The sequence below is a fragment of the Pseudoliparis swirei genome, chromosome 8 (genome assembly GCF_029220125.1).
Source record: "Pseudoliparis swirei isolate HS2019 ecotype Mariana Trench chromosome 8, NWPU_hadal_v1, whole genome shotgun sequence".
NCBI classification, from domain to species: domain Eukaryota; kingdom Metazoa; phylum Chordata; class Actinopteri; order Perciformes; family Liparidae; genus Pseudoliparis; species Pseudoliparis swirei.
Window position 1 is genome coordinate 21,589,077 of NC_079395.1, and position 17,446 is coordinate 21,606,522.

At 46.1% G+C, this 17,446-nt stretch overlaps 1 protein-coding gene across 4 annotated transcripts; it reads right to left on the reverse strand.

Moving 5' to 3' along the window:
- Positions 1-1,586: 1,586 nt before the first annotated feature.
- On the reverse strand, positions 1,587-17,175 carry klhl20 (kelch-like family member 20). 4 transcript variants are annotated; one of them, XM_056421160.1, is made up of 14 exons: positions 17,089-17,175; positions 14,790-14,853; positions 12,447-12,704; positions 12,242-12,350; positions 11,402-11,608; positions 8,633-8,791; positions 8,434-8,528; positions 8,148-8,263; positions 7,768-7,951; positions 7,537-7,680; positions 6,869-7,002; positions 6,551-6,759; positions 6,294-6,400; positions 1,587-3,340 (listed from the first exon to the last, which is right to left on the reverse strand). In XM_056421160.1, exons 2-14 carry the CDS (start codon positions 14,810-14,812, stop codon positions 3,256-3,258), a joined length of 1,830 nt encoding a protein of 609 aa, XP_056277135.1. In that variant the 5' UTR covers positions 14,813-14,853; positions 17,089-17,175; the 3' UTR covers positions 1,587-3,255. The 4 variants fall into 4 exon arrangements, with proteins under 4 accessions (XP_056277135.1, XP_056277134.1, XP_056277132.1 ...); XM_056421159.1 differs by having other exon boundaries at positions 1,587-3,157; positions 3,260-3,340; positions 7,537-7,951; XM_056421157.1 differs by adding an exon at positions 16,824-16,901 and having other exon boundaries at positions 7,537-7,951; positions 17,089-17,172.
- Positions 17,176-17,446: the final 271 nt, after the last annotated feature.

The window sequence follows — 17,446 nt, forward strand, 5'->3', positions numbered from 1 at the left end:
ACATTTCCACAGCGCCTCCAGGAGGCCTGTAAAAGAACAGCGCCTGTCTGTGACAAAGAAAGAAGAAGGAAATGTCAGGGATTAATAGCATCAAACTTTGTACAGTCAATGTAAAGGGGATCCACCATCCAATTAAGCAGAAGAAAATATTAACCTTTCTAAAAAAAGACAAGATACAAAGAGCTTTCTTACAAGAAACCCACCTAGTGGATAAAGAGCACATCAAACTTAAAGGAGACTGGGTCGGCCAGGTTTACGAATCGTTTTCCTCCAATAACAGAGGAGTCACTATCTTAATACACAAGGCCACCCCATTTGTACTCGGTACAGTCGGTAAAAGCGAGTCTGAGGGCAGATACATCCTGGTTCACGGCACAATAAATGGCACACCGGTCACTTTGATTAATATAAAATATAAATATATTTTTTAAATATATATATATATATTTGTATATATATGTAAGTATATATTTTATATATATTTCTATATATATATATGTTTCGATATTTATCTATATGTATTTATATATATATATAAATAAACATATTTATAAATAAATATATATAAATACAAACATTTATATATATATATATAAATATATATATTTAGATATTTACATTTTTGTTTATATATATTTCCTTATTGCGGCTGACGTCTGCTCATTCACGTCACTTTGATTAATATAAAATATAAATATATATATATTTGTATATATATGTAAGTATATATAAATAAAAATATTTTATATATATTTATGTATACATATATATAAACACATTTATAAATACATATATATATACATTCATATACAAATATATATATATATATTTTTAGATATTTATTTATATATAGTTTGATATTTATATATTTATATATTTATATATTTCTTTATATATATATATATATTTATATTTTTCTTTATATATATTTCCTTATTGCGGCTGACGTCTGCTCATTACAACCACAGTGCATCGTTCACCTCAGGACAACAGATTACTGGTGAATGAAGACTAGAACAAAAAAATAAACAAATTATTATAGGAAGGGTATGGATGGGATTTATAAAACCATAGGATCTAAAGTATGTGGGTATAATTATCTGCCTCCCAACATGTTCATTAATAAGACCACAGGTGCAATGCTGGGGTTGCTGTGGCTGTCCAAAGAAAAACTACAAAATCTCCAATTGTGGTTATCTTTTTCACATGAGGATTACCGGTGCTGCCACCTCATTGGATCCATCTGAGGAGTGAATCGTCAGACCATGCCATCACAGGGTTCACAAACACATGTAGGGGAGTCTCAACCCGAGTGGGATTTCTTTTATACGTTTGTGACAATGACGAGTCTCAGCCCACTGATGGGGAAGCAGGCACACACGATCCAGATGTGAATGTGTTTATCCAAAGAGCTTTTAATCAGCACCAGGGACCTGGGCGTGAGCTGCAGAGGGGGATCTCTTTTTGATATATACATCTCCATGTCAGAGATGCAGTACAACCGACCTCCAGCAGGTGGTGCCATTGCACTGTGCTGCAGATGAGGACGTACAATAACATGAAACATGTGAGAACAGAACAAACCGTGTCTCTAAACCCCATGAGCTGTTACTTTATTAATGCATATACAGTTAAGAAATAAATCCATGTGGAACAATCTATTGACAACAAACTGGGATAAATATACTACTGCATTTGCCGAAAGAAGGTCTTTGTAGCAGGAGAGAGGTCAGACTTTGATGCTGTTGGTGTTGAACAGACATCCAAATGCGGGAAACCTTTAATCCGGCATTTTAAGGAAATGAAAAAACAGCTCCTGGATTTTTGTCGTCACGGATACTGAACGGAATACAAAAAAACACAATTCTCCAAAAGTGCTAAAATGTGAAACATCCTTTTGAGAACACCGTCCGATTATTTAAACAATGAGTCCTGCGTTTTTTTTAATGCTGAATTAAATGTAGCGTTTGACACTGAACATATTTCTTGCATCACATCCGACCGGGCCGCCGCCCCCCAACAACACCCCCCACGGTTGCATTTCTTGGTTTGGTCCACAGTGGATCACTGGCTCCTGTGTTCAGTGATTTCGTGACACAAGCTTTGCCACTCGCTCGTTACGGAGACAAGGAAATTAATGGAGTATATTTAGGCAGTGTGTGTGTATTCAACCTCTTGCATACTGTTATTGTTGGATTATTGGGAAGAAGGAAAAAAAACGGGGTTAGTCTGTAAAAATGATGTTCCAAAATATAGAATCCTATTTGGTGGTGGATTGCTTTATCTCTAAACACTAGAACCACGTACATTTGTTACCAACGTGTTTTAGTTTCAGTCCTCAGTGTCGTTTTAAACAGAGCCTCCATGTTTTCCCTTAAAACTAACCATTACGTTTTTGTCTCGTCTTAAATTTTAAACAAAACGTAACTGATCATTTTGTTGCATAGGAACGAAAAATGTGTCGTAGACGAGGTCACTGGAACAGAGATAAGTACTGGAATGGATGAACCACCTGTCAATCAAACTATTCACCAAGGCCAAGAGGAGAGCGCTACACCACTTTGGGGGGGGGGGGTTGGTGTACGGGTTGAGAAGAACACCTGAACGCACCGTCGGCCTTTAAAAGGCTGAGAAAACTCAATGACTTCCTCTCATGCGACTCATCGGGCCGGGGAACAAATCACTGCATCTCGTTTCCCCGACAACTTCCCACCGTTTAATGAGAGCCAGAGACGCTTCCACACCGGAAGAAGAAAGAAGAAAAAAAGTGCAGTCAGTAAACGGACAACTTGGGGGCTAGCATGTTAAAACAAACACAAACGTTGTTATTCTTCTCCGGGGGGGGGGGGGGAGGTTTGACCTCTGAAGCGTGAGCCGGTCTCCTTCAGCTGGAGGTCCGTAACAGTCGGGAGAAACAAGCGGCCCGGATGGAGACGCTCGAGTGTGGGGGGGGGGGGGCCGAGCCCGTTTGAAGACTTCATGCTGACCGATGAAGACAACAAGCACATCCCAAAGTCGATGACCTCGGAGTGTGTGTGTGGGCGTGTGTGTATGGGGGGGGGGGGGTTTGGGGGACGAGCACAGAGTCCAAAGTTTGTTCCTCTCTCCGTCTCGCCCCCCCCACGTCCATCTCATCCTCGCAAGAACTGCAGCGTCTCTGTTGGAGGCACGGCAGTCGGTGAAAAGAGGCATCCATTGCAACGTGGTGAGAGAGTGTGTGTGTCTGTGTGTGTGGGGGGGGGGGGGGGTCTGGCGTTACCATATGTGAGATTCACAGTGAGTCATTTTGATGACGCCCACCCCTCCGCCGAGCCGCCGGTAGTTCATTCCTCCGTACAACCTGGTGAGAAGGAGAGTGAAAGGGTGAGGAAAAAGGTGTGTGATGAGTGAGTGTGTGATGAGTGTGATGAGTGAGTGTGTGATGAGAGTGATGAGTGTGTGACGAGTGTGTGATGAGTGTGTGATGAGTGAGTGATGAGTGAGTGATGAGTGTGTGATGAGTGAGTGATGAGTGTGTGATGAGTGTGTGATGAGTGAGTGATGAGTGTGTGACGAGTGAGTGACGAGTGAGTGTGTGATGAGAGTGATGAGTGAGTGTGATGAGTGTGTGACGAGTGTGTGACGAGTGTGTGACGAGTGAGTGATGAGTGTGTGATGAGTGTGTGATGAGTGTGTGATGAGTGTGTGATGAGTGTGTGATGAGTGTGTGATGAGTGAGTGATGAGTGTGTGATGAGTGAGTGTGTGATGAGAGTGATGAGTGTGTGACGAGTGTGTGACGAGTGAGTGACGAGTGTGTGACGAGTGAGTGACGAGTGTGTGATGAGTGAGTGATGAGTGTGTGATGAGTGTGTGATGAGTGAGTGAGTGTGTGACGAGTGTGTGACGAGTGAGTGTGATGAGTGTGTGATGTGTGTGATGAGTGTGTGATGAGTGTGTGATGAGTGTGTGATGAGTGTGTGATGAGTGAGTGATGAGTGTGTGAGTGTGTGATGAGTGTGAGTGAGTGTGTGATGAGTGAGTGATGAGTGAGTGATGAGTGTGTGATGAGTGAGTGATGAGTGTGTGATGAGTGTGTGATGAGTGTGTGATGAGTGTGTGATGAGTGTGTGATGAGTGTGTGATGAGTGTGTGATGTGTGTGTGATGTGTGTGTGATGTGTGTGATGAGTGAGTGATGAGTGTGTGATGCGTGAGTGATGAGTGTGTGATGAGTGTGTGATGAGTGTGTGATGAGTGTGTGATGAGTGTGTGATGAGTGTGTGATGAGTGTGTGATGAGTGAGTGATGAGTGTGACGAGTGATGAGTGTGTGATGAGTGTGTGATGAGTGTGTGATGAGTGTGTGATGAGTGTGTGATGAGTGTGTGATGAGTGTGTGATGAGTGTGTGATGAGTGAGTGATGAGTGTGTGATGAGTGTGTGATGAGTGTGTGATGAGTGTGTGTTTAGCAGGAACTCCTAGGCGTGTGCGTTCTGGTGCTCACGGACAGATTAAGGGGGAGTGGATACATTAATTGCTGGTTCCTTTCTTGGTTCCTTTCTTTGGACTTCTGCAGTACTTCATTGGGCCTGGACTCGTTATAATAAATAAATATAATAAATAGACTTATCCTGTAGAGCCAGAGCAGCGTCTGGCAGTCTGTCTGAGCTCCTCGGAGATTCAAAACAGTTGCACCATGTATTCTTTAAGGGCTTTTATTGTGAAAGGTAAGTGTTGGGGCAGCGGACCTGGTCAACTCGATGTCCATTCTGTTCGTTGGCTCAATATCGATACATCATTTGATTCAGAATCAGCATCGTGATCATCGTATTGTGCTTCACACGTCCAACTAAATCATGGTGTTCCCTAGAGTCTTAAACAGTAGGATGGGAGCCAGAGCCTTCAGGTATCAAGCTCCTCCTCTTTTATGGAACCAGCTCCACCTTCAGTCCTGGAGGAGACTCCGCCCCCTCATGGAGACTGAAGACTTTCCTCTTGATGGTCTGATAGTTAGACCTGAACCAGGTTCACCTGGAGAGACCTAGAGACGCTGCTAGAGGCTGAGAGGCTGAGGGGGACGAGAGGAGACACTGAGCTCCTCTCTCCTCTCCTCTCTCCTTATGGACGCTTAGGATACACTGAGCTCCTCTCTCCTCTCTCCTCTCTCCTTATGGATGCTTAGGATACACTGAGCACCTCTCTCCTCTCCTCTCTCCTTATGGACGCTTAGGATACACTGAGCTCCTCTCTCCTCCTCTCTCCTTATGGACGCTTAGGATACACTGAGCTCCTCTCCTCTCCTCTCTCCTTATGGATGCTTAGGATACACTGAGCACCTCTCCTCTCCTCTCCTTATGGACGCTTAGGATACACTGAGCTCCTCTCCTCTCCTCTCCTTATGGACGTTAGGATACACTGAGCTCCTCTCTCCTCTCTCCTCTCTCCTTATGGATGCTTAGGATACACTGAGCTCCCCTCTCCTCTCTCCTCTCCTCTCTCCTTATGGATGCTTAGGATACACTGAGCTCCTCTCTCCTCTCTCCTCTCCTCTCTCCTTATGGATGCTTAGGATACACTGAGCTCCCCTCTCCTCTCTCCTTATGGACTTAGGATACACTGAGCTCTCTCCTCTCCTCTCTCCTTATGGACGCTAGGATACACTGAGCCCTCTCTCTCTCCTCTCTCCTTATGGATGCTTAGGATACACTGAGCCCTCTCCTCTCTCTCTCCTCTCTCCTTATGGACGTTTAGGATACACTGAGCTCTCTCTCCTCTCTCTCCTTATGGACGCTTAGGATACACTGAGCACCCTCTCCTCTCCTCTTTCCTTATGGACGCTTAGGATACACTGAGCACCTCTCTCCTCCTCTCTCCTTATGGACGCTTAGGATACACTGAGCACCTCTCCTCTCCTCTCTCCTTATGGACGCTTAGGATACACTGAGCTCCTCTCTCCTCTCCTCTCTCCTTATGGACGCTTAGGATACACTGAGCACCTCTCTCCTCTCCTCTCTCCTTATGGACGTTTAGGATACACTGAGCTCCTCTCTCCTCTCCTCTCTCCTTATGGACGCTTAGGATACACTGAGCACCTCTCTCCTCTCCTTTCTCTATGTATGGATGAATCTTCATCCCTATCCATTACACATTATTAACTCTGCTTCCTCCCTGGATTCTTTGTGACGTCTCATAGGGTCCATTGGACCTGGCTGGGTCTGAGGCCTCCTGCCATGGTGCTTTCAAAGTCCCCCCCCCCCAAGGTAGCGAATATCGACTCTATTCACGGTTCCAGTATGGCCCCTCCCCCTCTCACCTCCAGGTGTTGGCGTCGGGGTCGTAGACTTCTATCGTTTTGAGGTACGTCGTCCCGTCGAAGCCGCCCACGGCCATCAGCTGACCGTTCACCACAGCCAAGCCCACCTACACACACACACACACACACACACAGTTACACTCCAGCCTCGTACAGATTAAACCACTGTCCGTATCTTTAACGTCAACATTGAAATCTGAACAGACTCCGATTCAACGCGGCCCTTGACGTGAAGCAGGAGACTCCCACTCGCTCACCCCGCTCCGCCTGGACGTCATGGCAACCACCGGAGACCACTGGTTGGTCCTGGGGTTGTAGCGCTCGGCGCTGCTCAGCTCCGTGGTGTCGTCTCTCCCCCCGACGGAGTAGATCATGTCCTGGTAGACGGCGCAGCCCAGGTGCTTCCTCCGGGTGCCCATCGGGGACACCGTGTGCCAGCGGTTCTCCTGAGGGTTGTACCGCTCCACTGAGATAGAGAGAGCAAGAGAGATAGAGAGGGAGAGAGAGAGAGAGAATAACTCCTTGTCAAAGAGCTCATGGGTCCTTGAAGGTGGATCACGTGGCTCGTGCCTCACCTGTGTTTAATGGCGACGTCCCGTCCGACCCCCCCACGGCGTACAGGAAGCCCCCCAGCACGGCGACGGCGACGCCCAGCCGCCTGGTGCTCATGGAGGCCACGCGGGTCCATTTGTTCTCCTTGGGGTCGTACCTAGAGCAGAAGAGGGGGCGGGGCCATATTCAGAACGGTTCCGCGGTGGAAATTTTGGAACATTGTGGGCGTGGCCAAGACAGGGTCCATACACACGTGGACCAATGGGTTTACAGGACTTTAAACCAAATTTCGGGAGCATGCATTTTGTGAAATCTCGGTGCAGACATGAAAACAGAACATTTAATATTTAAACCAACAAAGAGAATTACAAAGGATACAGTATAAAAATAAAATGACAAATGAATGAGAGACAATAGTTTAGATCAAAAGAATAAACATTCATGTGTTCTCAGTTACGATGCCGGCTTATATTTTAAACATCATTTTTTTTAAAGCATATTAATTATTTAAAACTCAGCGTGAATAAATATATAAATATAACACATTTCCTTGACTTTTCCAAAAGTTTAGGGGATTTTTTTCCCCAGGACTTTTCCAGGCCTGGAAATAACAATTTTTAAAATTCCATGACTTTCCCAGGTTTCCCATCATCGTCCCAAAGCCCCGAAGACGGGATAAAGTGTCGGGTACCGTTCTACGATGTTGAGACAGGAAACGCCGTCCTGTCCCCCGACGGCGTACAGGTAACCGCCGAGGACGGCCACGCCCACGCTGGTGCGACACGTGCTGGTGGGCGCCACGTCGCTGCTCCACTGATTGGTCTTCGGGTCGTATCTGGACGGGGGGGGCGGAGACGAGATGTGAGAACACGCTCGTAACGTTGGAGTCCAAACCTGAGCCGTGAGAGACCGCGGCGCCCACCGCTCCACGGAGTTGAGGTAGGAGGAGCCGTCGTGACCCCCCACCGCGTACAGCAGGTCGTCCAGGACGCTGACGCCGACGCCGCACCGCCGCTTGCTCATCGACGCCACCATGCGCCACTCGTTGGTCTGGGGGTCGTAGCGCTCCACGCTGGATATGGCGTCGCCGCTGCACCAACCGCCCACTGAAGGAGACGAGGAGACGTGGCGAGGAGGAGAGGCAAAGGGACCGAGGGCGCAGTGTTAAAGGGAAGCTCCTCCACTCAGACAGAAATTCACTTGTTTGGGGGGGAAACTGAGCAGGAACGGTTTTTTAAAAAAGGGCGACATGTATTGCGGCGGGGGCGGGGCTCTCGGTAGCATCGGCCAATCGGAGCTGACCTGCAAAGAGGACCTCTCCACAGCGGATGGGTTTCCTGGGCCGGGTCCTGGGGCCCTGCATCAGGGGCCTCTCCTGCGGCAGCAGCAGGTAGTTCTTCGCCTCGTCAACCAGGTCTCTGAAAAGAAAGAAACACAACCAGAAATAAAAAAGGTTCAACAACATCTCTCCATTGTTCTCATGGACTTTAAAGTGTTCTCCTCTGTATTGTTCTTATAATCTAGATCACCAGCATTTTCCACCATCGAAATATCTGACAAACAGACAAACAAACAAACAAACCCTCACCTGCACTCCTCGTCGCTCTTGATGAGCGGGTCGGACCCCACGGTGCCCACCAGGAACTTTGGGCTGAGCAGCGGCAGACGGACATGCTGCAGGACCTATGGAGAACCGGAGAGTCCACGTCAGCGTGGCACAAGAGAAGCCTGAAGTAACAGGAGGGGTGGTGTGTGTGTGTGTGTGTGTGTGTGTGTGTGAGACCAACCTGGGGCAGCTGCGGCCGGCGCTCTTGGATGCTGTACTTCACCCAGGCCATCACGGCGTTGAACACCTGCTCCTCGCTGCGCACGTTGAGCTCGTCGCTGGAGATGATGTCGATCAGCTGGTTGGCGGGCAGCAGCATGAACTCCTCGCTTTCCATCACCTGAGACAAACAGGGGGGGGGGGGGGGGCGCAAACACAGTGGTGTAACATTAATTATGCTGGCTGCATCCCATTGAGTTTGCCGGTGGCTGTGGTACGGAGCGGCTCGCTGGTCGGAGCGGCCGTGTTCAACCGAGCCTGTAGTGACACATGGTGTCCACCAGGCGGAGCCCTATGTCACTCGCAGGCCTTCCTAGGAAGATGGAACTGTTTTTTCGTTATCAACTAGATGGCCATTCTTTTCCTGATGAATTGCTTTGTTGATTAAAAAATGTTTTTAAAAAGGTGCAGAGAACAGAAGAAACAACAAGTGTCCAACAGGCTACGGTAAAGTCTCTGTTCTCTTCTCCGTTTCGTGATTAAAATGCTCTCTCGAGACCAAGGAGATCGTTGTTGACTTCCGGAAAGGCCACACCCATCACCCATCACCCACCACTGACCATCAACGGTGCGGACATTGAGCAGGTCAGCAGCACCAAATTCCTGGGGGTGGAGATCAGTGAGGACCTCTCGTGGACAGCCAACACTACATCGCTGGCAAAGAAAGCACAGAGGCGCCTCTACTTCCTCCAGAAACAGAGGAAAGCAGGGAGCCCCCCATCCATCATGTGCACCTTCTACCGCGGCACCATCGAGAGCATCCTGACCAACTGCATCACTGTGTGGGGCGGAAGCTGCACAGACCACAGCAGGAACGCCCTGCAGCGCATAGTGAAGGCAGCTGGAAGGATCATGGGTGCCTCACTCCCCCCCCTCCCATCCCTGCAGGACATATACAACACCCGCCTCACCCGCAAGGCGACCTCGATTGTGAGTGACCCTGCCACCCCTCACACGGTCTCTTCAGCCTCCTGCCCTCTGGGAGGAGGTACCGGAGCCTCCGGGCTCACACCGCCAGGCTGTCCAACAGCTTCATCCACCAGGCTGTCAGGAAGCTGAACTCTCTCCCCATCCTCCCACTCCGTCCTCTCTCAGACTCACATGTCTGAATGCTGCTAGCACAATTTATGTTGTCTATATGTTTACATGTTTCTTACTATTTTTGCACTTTATGTATGTTGTCTATACACTTTATGTTGTCTATGCACTTTATGTATGTTGTCTATGCACTTTATGTTGTCTATATGTTGCACAATTCACTTTATGTTGCACAATTCAATTCACTTTATGTTGGACAGAAGAGAAACGTAATTTCAATCTTCTGTATGTTTGCACATATGAAAAATTGACAAATAAAACTGACTGACTTATGACCAGCAACACGGTTCCTTTTCAAAATAAAAGCCCCTTTAGTGTCTTTCGGTGGATAACTCCCTTCATTTGCCAACGCAATGGTTTTATTCTGAAATATTTCAGATTTGATTTGGGATTATTTACAAAAAAACTAAATGTACAAACTTTTCTCTGACATCTCTATTTAAATGAAACACTGTGGAAAAGAGACAGCTCTTCAGCAGTTACATACATATACACATATGTATATATATATATACACATACATACACACACACATATATATATACATACACACACACACATATATATATATATGAAGTTCATTATTATCACGAGCATAGACAGTGGAGGAAATAAGTATTTGATTAGTAAGTTCTCCTACTGACAAAGAAACGAAAGGTTAAATCATTATAATTTTAGGTTTATTTGAACAGAATATTTGTTTCTAGAAAAGAAAAAAAGGTTAAACATGCATTTGTATTGGATTTGGTTGAACAAGTATTTGAGCGGCTACAAAATGTCTCCCAAGACCGGTTCGATTAGTCCTCTCGCTTTAAGAAAGTACTCAGAATCTCAACTATGAAGACACCTGTCCACAGGATCCATCGATCAGGTTCCACCTGCTCCGCCGTGGCCAAGACCAGAGAGCGAGCCAAGGACGCCGGGGACAAGATGTCCTCCTGCAGTCGGCTGCTCCAACAAGGAGGAGACGACTGTTGGTGAGATTATTCGGCAAGAGAAGAAACCGTGACCATCGGTCTGGGGCTCCATGCAGGATCTCACCTCGTGGGGTATCAATGGTCATGAGAACTTTTAGATGTGATTTTCAAATAATAAAAAAAAGAAATGTATTCCGTCTTTCACTGGTAAAATAAACCCACCATTAAAATTATAGACCCTTCATTTCTTTGTCAATGGGCAAAACAGAATCAGGGGACCAAATACATACATATGTCCTCCACTGTAGCTCGCCGCACGGGCAAGACGTCTGTATGGGAAATACCAGAAGAGTGTCCCGTCGCCCTCACTCCGCCCAACGCTGCGACTGCATACCTTTATTGTGAAAAGCAACGTTCTCCGAAGCTAAACGTTCTGAATGAAACGCTGCGCCCACCCCTTCTTCTTCTTCTTCTTCTTGTGTCGCGTTTGGCACGAACAGCGTTCACGTCGCACGATATTCTCCTTTCTTGTCTGAATTGGTGAGTCAACACACCGGAATGTGTCGCCCTGTTAAAAGATGAGTCTCTGCAGATAAAACTGCCTCGGCGACTGCGCACACGTCCCCGGGGGGTTGGAATGAGGGTGGGAGAGAAGCGGTTGTGTGTGTGTGTGTGTGTGTGTGTGGGGGGGGGGGGGGGGCGGGCTCTTCTCTTACCTCCTGGAAGTTGTGCTGGGTGAACTTGTCGGCGATGCGCAGCAGCTCGCGGCAGGAGTGCGTGTCGGCGAAGGCCCGGATGCCCAGGCAGTTGGAGGGATCCAGCTGCCGCTTGAGGAACTCGCAGCAGGCCTCCTGGATCTCGGCCAGCTGCAGGAGGCAGGCGGCGGGGAGCAGCGTCTGCACGTTTCCCTCCTCTACCGTCACCTGGGGGGGGGTGGGGGGGGGGTCAGAGACTCGTCACAAGCACGGAGGCTTTTCAGCGGTTCTTTCCCACCACAGTGACGAAACACCGCGTTACGTGTTTTAGTTGATATCCAAACGCTACAAAAAAATAAACTGCCGCTAATAAACACCTGAAGGGGGCGCTTTATTCTCGTCAGCTGATCCGTGCTCGTTAGAGCGAGCAGCCGGGTCACCTTACGTTAATAATAATAATCATTTACATTATGATGCATCCAAGGTCTACAAAGAAATAATTATCTTTGGACGAGTGTAAATTACAAGCAAAAAAATAATAATTTGTATTTTAAGGAGACTATTTCATTGCGAAAATAAAACAGATATTAAAGAGGAGAACTATGATCTTTAAATTATTCCAACTAAAAGGAATTATTTATCATATTTTTTATCTTAGCAAAAGCTTTAATAAAAAAGAAGAAGAACCAGTATAAACGACATGAACACAGTAACACGTTTCATCAGAAATCAATAAAAAAATCCGATTGATAAGTAGAAGCTACATCGATTAAATCGCCCGTGGCGTTTTGCGTGACTGTAAACAACACGGCGCCGAATCCTCGGGGGGAAAATAAATAAATACCGATTTCCGGCCGTTACCTGCGAGGTGTAGGCGAAGTCGATGAGCAGCTCCATGGCTCGCTCGTCGATGTCGCGGATGACCACTTCCGTCTGCCGGCTCTCCGCCAGCTCCCCGGTGAACATCGCCCTGAAGAGACACATGCAGAGCGTCACAGCCGGTACTCGGGGGGGGTCCTCCACCCGGCCTCACGTCCGGAGAGGTTTCTCCTCCCCCTCCCCGTACCTGAAGTACGGGCTGCAGGCGGACAGGATGACGCGGTGGGCGTAGATCTTCTTGGCGCCCACCACCAGCACCACGTCGCAGAGCTCCCGGTGCTTCCGCAGCAGGTTGATGACCTCCAGGGTCTGCCGCGGGTGCTTGTCCGAGACGTAGGGCATGCGTGCGGGCTGGGGGACGCCCTCCGGGAGCTTGTTGGGGTCCCCCAGGGTGCAGCGGCTGGTGATGTCCATTCCGGTGGCGTCTTGGCGTGCGCTGGTGACCCTGAGCACGAGGCAGACGGGCAACAGTTCCATGTGAACACATCCACGGTTTTTACTTTACCTCTCAATAACTCACCTTGTTCAGCTCTATGGTTACGTTTTTTTAAATTTTGCATTAGTTTATTTATCTTTAAACCATCAAATTGCTTTACTTTTCTGAATGTATTCATTAATATTATATATATAAGATGATATTAATATATATTAATACATAATTAATATGTATATATATAATTATATTAATATATAATTAATTAATAAATACATTCAGAAAAGTAAAGTACATATTTTCTTCTAAGGAGCAACTTAAAATCAGTTTCATATGATTCCTATAATCATCACAATTATCATTATTATGCGAGACCTGAGAGAAATATTCCATTTACAAAAGTAGAACACTAAATATGTTGTATTGCTGTTCTTTCTTGCGCTTGAGACTTTAAATATTGTTTTCACAAAATCCTAAAAATACAATTACGTGGAGGTGTTCATTTTGAAAGAAGGGGCCAAAGACGAGGCAGAGGGGATCTAAAGGGAGACCCCCCCGGAGGCTTTGCGGGAGAGAAATGGATCCGATGTCAGGTTCAGCCTTTTTCTTTTTTTAAAGCTCAAGTCAGTTATAATAAATCAGACGAGCTCCGATTGTCACCGTCCATCTCCACCCGCCTCGTACAGACTCCCACAGCTTTGTAAAAGTGATTCCTAATTGCTGGAAACGCTGTGGATTTAGGAGGTTTTATGTTCTTCTTCTTTTTTAAAGGACGGGCACCTCCGTGCTAACACGTTAGCTAATCCCAACTAAAACTCGGCTACAGCGGAGCCTCTAGATTAAGGCTGCCTCCTGAACGACGACAATCGGAGTCAGCAGTCTGGTTTTTAGCTGCGTCATTGTCCAGAGCAATGCAGGAGCAGACGTATGAACACCTCCTGTATTCAGACCTGAACCATATATAAATACATACGGTTTAGAAATCGACAACGATCAAATTATTGATTGTATATATAATATATTTGTATATAATGTATTGAGGAAGTCGTCATGGCGTTGGGTTGTGGCCGTTACATTTTGGCCGTCGCCATCTCGGATTTTCGCAAACAAGTTAACCGAAGTGACCATATTTTTATGAAGAAGAGACGCAGTTATCATCTCTGGTGGCGGCCTGTCAATCCCCTTGTAGCCCCGCCCTAAAGCGCCCCCTGCTTTATAGTCCATTAAACTCTAAATGGAGCATATTTTTCCAAAGGAACATCTTGCTGGATTTAAGAAGACTTGAAACTACAGATTAAGACACAAACTCATGTTGACAATGTTTACTGAGGAAATACATCAAGAGAGAAGTAGTCTTTTTTTCTAATAAGCTTCTATACAACCAGAGGAGTCGCCCCCTGCTGGACATGAGAATGAATGCAAGTTTCAGACACTTTAGCACTTGCTTCACTTTTCACAATCGGAGGGCGCCGCCTGGGTCTCATCCATGATAAGTACCCCTCAACCGTGGGACAAAGACACGATATTGCTCATGGCAATGCGTATCATCCACATAAATAAATACAAGTCGTCTCTCAGAGATAGCATAAAACACAAGCGTCAATAAATAAAAAAACTAGAATGGGCACTCGGAAGAGCGCATACCTTCGCGTATCACAAGATTGGGCATTGAATTATGAACATTTTGGCATTAGTTGCATGACAATTGGATAAAAATTGACCGTGTTATGGTAAAAAGAAGATTTTGACCTTTTCATGACATTAACCTTGAGCTTTGACCCGATTGATCCCAAAATCTAATCAAATGGTCCCCGGATGATAACCAATCATCCCACCAAATTGCATGCGATTCGATTTAATACTTTTTGAGTTATGCGAATAACACTCATACAAATAAATAAATAAATACACGGCGATCAAAACATTACCTTCCGCATTTTCAATGCGAAGGTAACGAGTCAAACCGAGTCCAGGTGGGGCGAAGCAGCGGGACTCAAAGACTCTTTCTTGGCGGCCACAGACTCAGTGTCAGCTTTGACTATAAATAAAGTGCTTGTTCAACATGTTCTTCAAACAGGGTTTTAAAGCCACACCTACCTGCGCATCGGCTTCGCGTCCATGCACTACAGAGCGATGTCGGGTCCCACACCTCGGGGTTGACCTACATGCAGAAGACGACAACACAACAAATGACGGCTTCTGTGTGGCATTTCTGTCCTCACCACTGAGTTGAAGAAATGTAAAGACAACGGAGGAATCTTTGCCAGAAAGCCCTTTCACACTGTAGTTCGGTACCCTGTTCTGCGTTTTCATTTGAACTACGTTATTAGGACCGATGATGATGATACAAGCCAAGGCATCCATTTTATTTATATATTTTGTATTATATTAGTTTGTGCCACAAACCCTGTCCTGCTAGCTCCTGAATTGGACTGTTAGGCCATGTCTCTCAACAAGAACCAGATCAGATCACTAGACACACCTGTCCAATACATTACAATCACAGGAAACGCTGCCATTGTGAAGTGTATGCTGCATAGACAACACCCATGTGTGTTCAAGTGGAGGCTCCACTGTGGAAACGATGAGTCAATTGGGTTGGATATATTAGAGGAAAAAAAAGTTAAATGAAACGCAGTCTGACACAACACCAACACACCATAATCTACGCAGAATATACACAAAATAAACATAAAACCTACGAAATCCATTCAGTGTGTTAGCGAGTTATACAAAGCGTCTTTGCAGGCATGAAAACGGGTCAGGGGTGAAAAAGGTGAGGATAGGCGAGCGGGGGGGGGGGGGGGGGGTGCTGGTGGTGACTTCCACGAACATCGATGTTGGATGATAATCTATAGGCCCTCCATTCTGACACCAAGTCAGTGATCGGGCCCTATAATACTATAATAATAGTAATATTGTGTATAATATGGTCATTCATGAACCAACTTCCTTTTTTTGTTGTTGGGGTGAACAAGTCTTCAAGTCTTGTGCTCTGCTGAGCCTTGAGTCTGTTCCTCGAGTCTGTTCTGCCTCTACCTGGTTGTCACGATCTTCTATACCATACCTGCCATAAATATCATGATACAATACCATAAAAACAGTTTACCATAAATACGATACTGGTATATTTATCTATAATAGTAATAAATAAAATATCTGTATGGTTCACTTTTTACCAACTTTTTCAACACTTAACAAATAGCAGTAATATTAGTATTAATACAGCAAGATATTAATGAAACTACATGGAGCCATCATAGCATTGATTATACACTATGAGGCCGTTAGTCTCTGACCAGATGATACAGAGTTCATCAGGAAGAGCAGCTGTAGAGTTACACAACTTTACAGACTGAACTTAAACATTTCACTTCTGGCATCTTTTTTTATTTTTATTTTTAAAGCCGAAAATTCCGCCACTTAACGCCCCTCTCTGTTAGCGCTGCGCAGTGTGCGCAGACAGCTCGACACGGAGCAGCGCGTGCGCTCTGATCGCTCTTTTAATGAAGTATTGAGACTAAAAATATGCTAAATCACATCGCTCTTAACGTACGGGTACTTTGTTAGCATCGCTACACCGTGCAGCGCGACAGCAGCAGAAGTAGCGTCTAACATTCAAGCTAACCTAAACCACCAAACGCTGAAGACATTTTGACGCTGATTGGCCGAGACGCGACACGTGCCCATCAAAGATGTTCTATTGCGAAGAGCAACACTTCACATTTTCTCCGTGTCCCACTCCAATCTCATAAACGCCGGCCGGCCAATTGACCCCCCCTACCCCAAAACAAAAACTCTTCGGTTCTACACGATTCACGTAAGTCACCTATTTTAGTTTCAAAACGGCGAATTTCGCCGAAAGGTGAGGGATTCTCATGCCTGGTCTTTGAGTACTATGAAAAGCGCAATAGAAATTGTATGTATTATTATTATTATTATACTCTGTGAAATGATTGTATTCAATTCATTTCAGTTTATTTGTAAAGCCCAATTTCACAAATTACAAATTTGTCGCAGAGGGCTTTACAATCTGTACACATAGACATCCCTGACCTTTGACCTCACATTGGATCAGGAAAAACTCCCAAATACAACACCTCAGGAGTACAGCATCCCAACGCAACTCACCTTCTGTTATATTCAGAGAGGTCAGGGGGTCAAGGGCTCCGGCTGTGTTGATCAACAGTTGTGACAGAAGCCATGAAGCTAGAGGGAAGACACGCAGAACTAACGTAGCGCAAACAGCGAGCTACCGCAGCTAGCTAGCGTTAGCTCGCCATTTGACGTTAGTAGGCAACAGCTGTCACGCTAACGTTAACATCACCGCTTCCGGAAAGGAATGCGTTGACAATTCCGCGAGGAGGGAAGTACATCCGGTAAAGTCAGGGTTTACCTTTATGTGTCCATCCCAGCGGCAGAAAGAAGTGGCGCCCGGATGGCTAATGTTTACAATTGTATGCCGTCGGCTGAAAGCTGGGGCTTTTCACCCTTTGGTCTGCGCATGCCTAATGCGGTGCGCTACTTCCGGGCATTGGGTTTTTCAAAATAAAAGTACGAAATGACGTCATTGGTTTACACGTATACCGACGACCAAATTAGACGCCATAAGAGTCACACACCTCTTTTTGATTTGTAATATGTATTAATTAGTTGGATTAATATCAAGAGATGTTTAGAGTTATCAAAGTGCCCGTTCTCAGTTTTTCATTTGCGTTTGTTGTCCAGCAGATAGCGCTATAGACCTGCAGCTG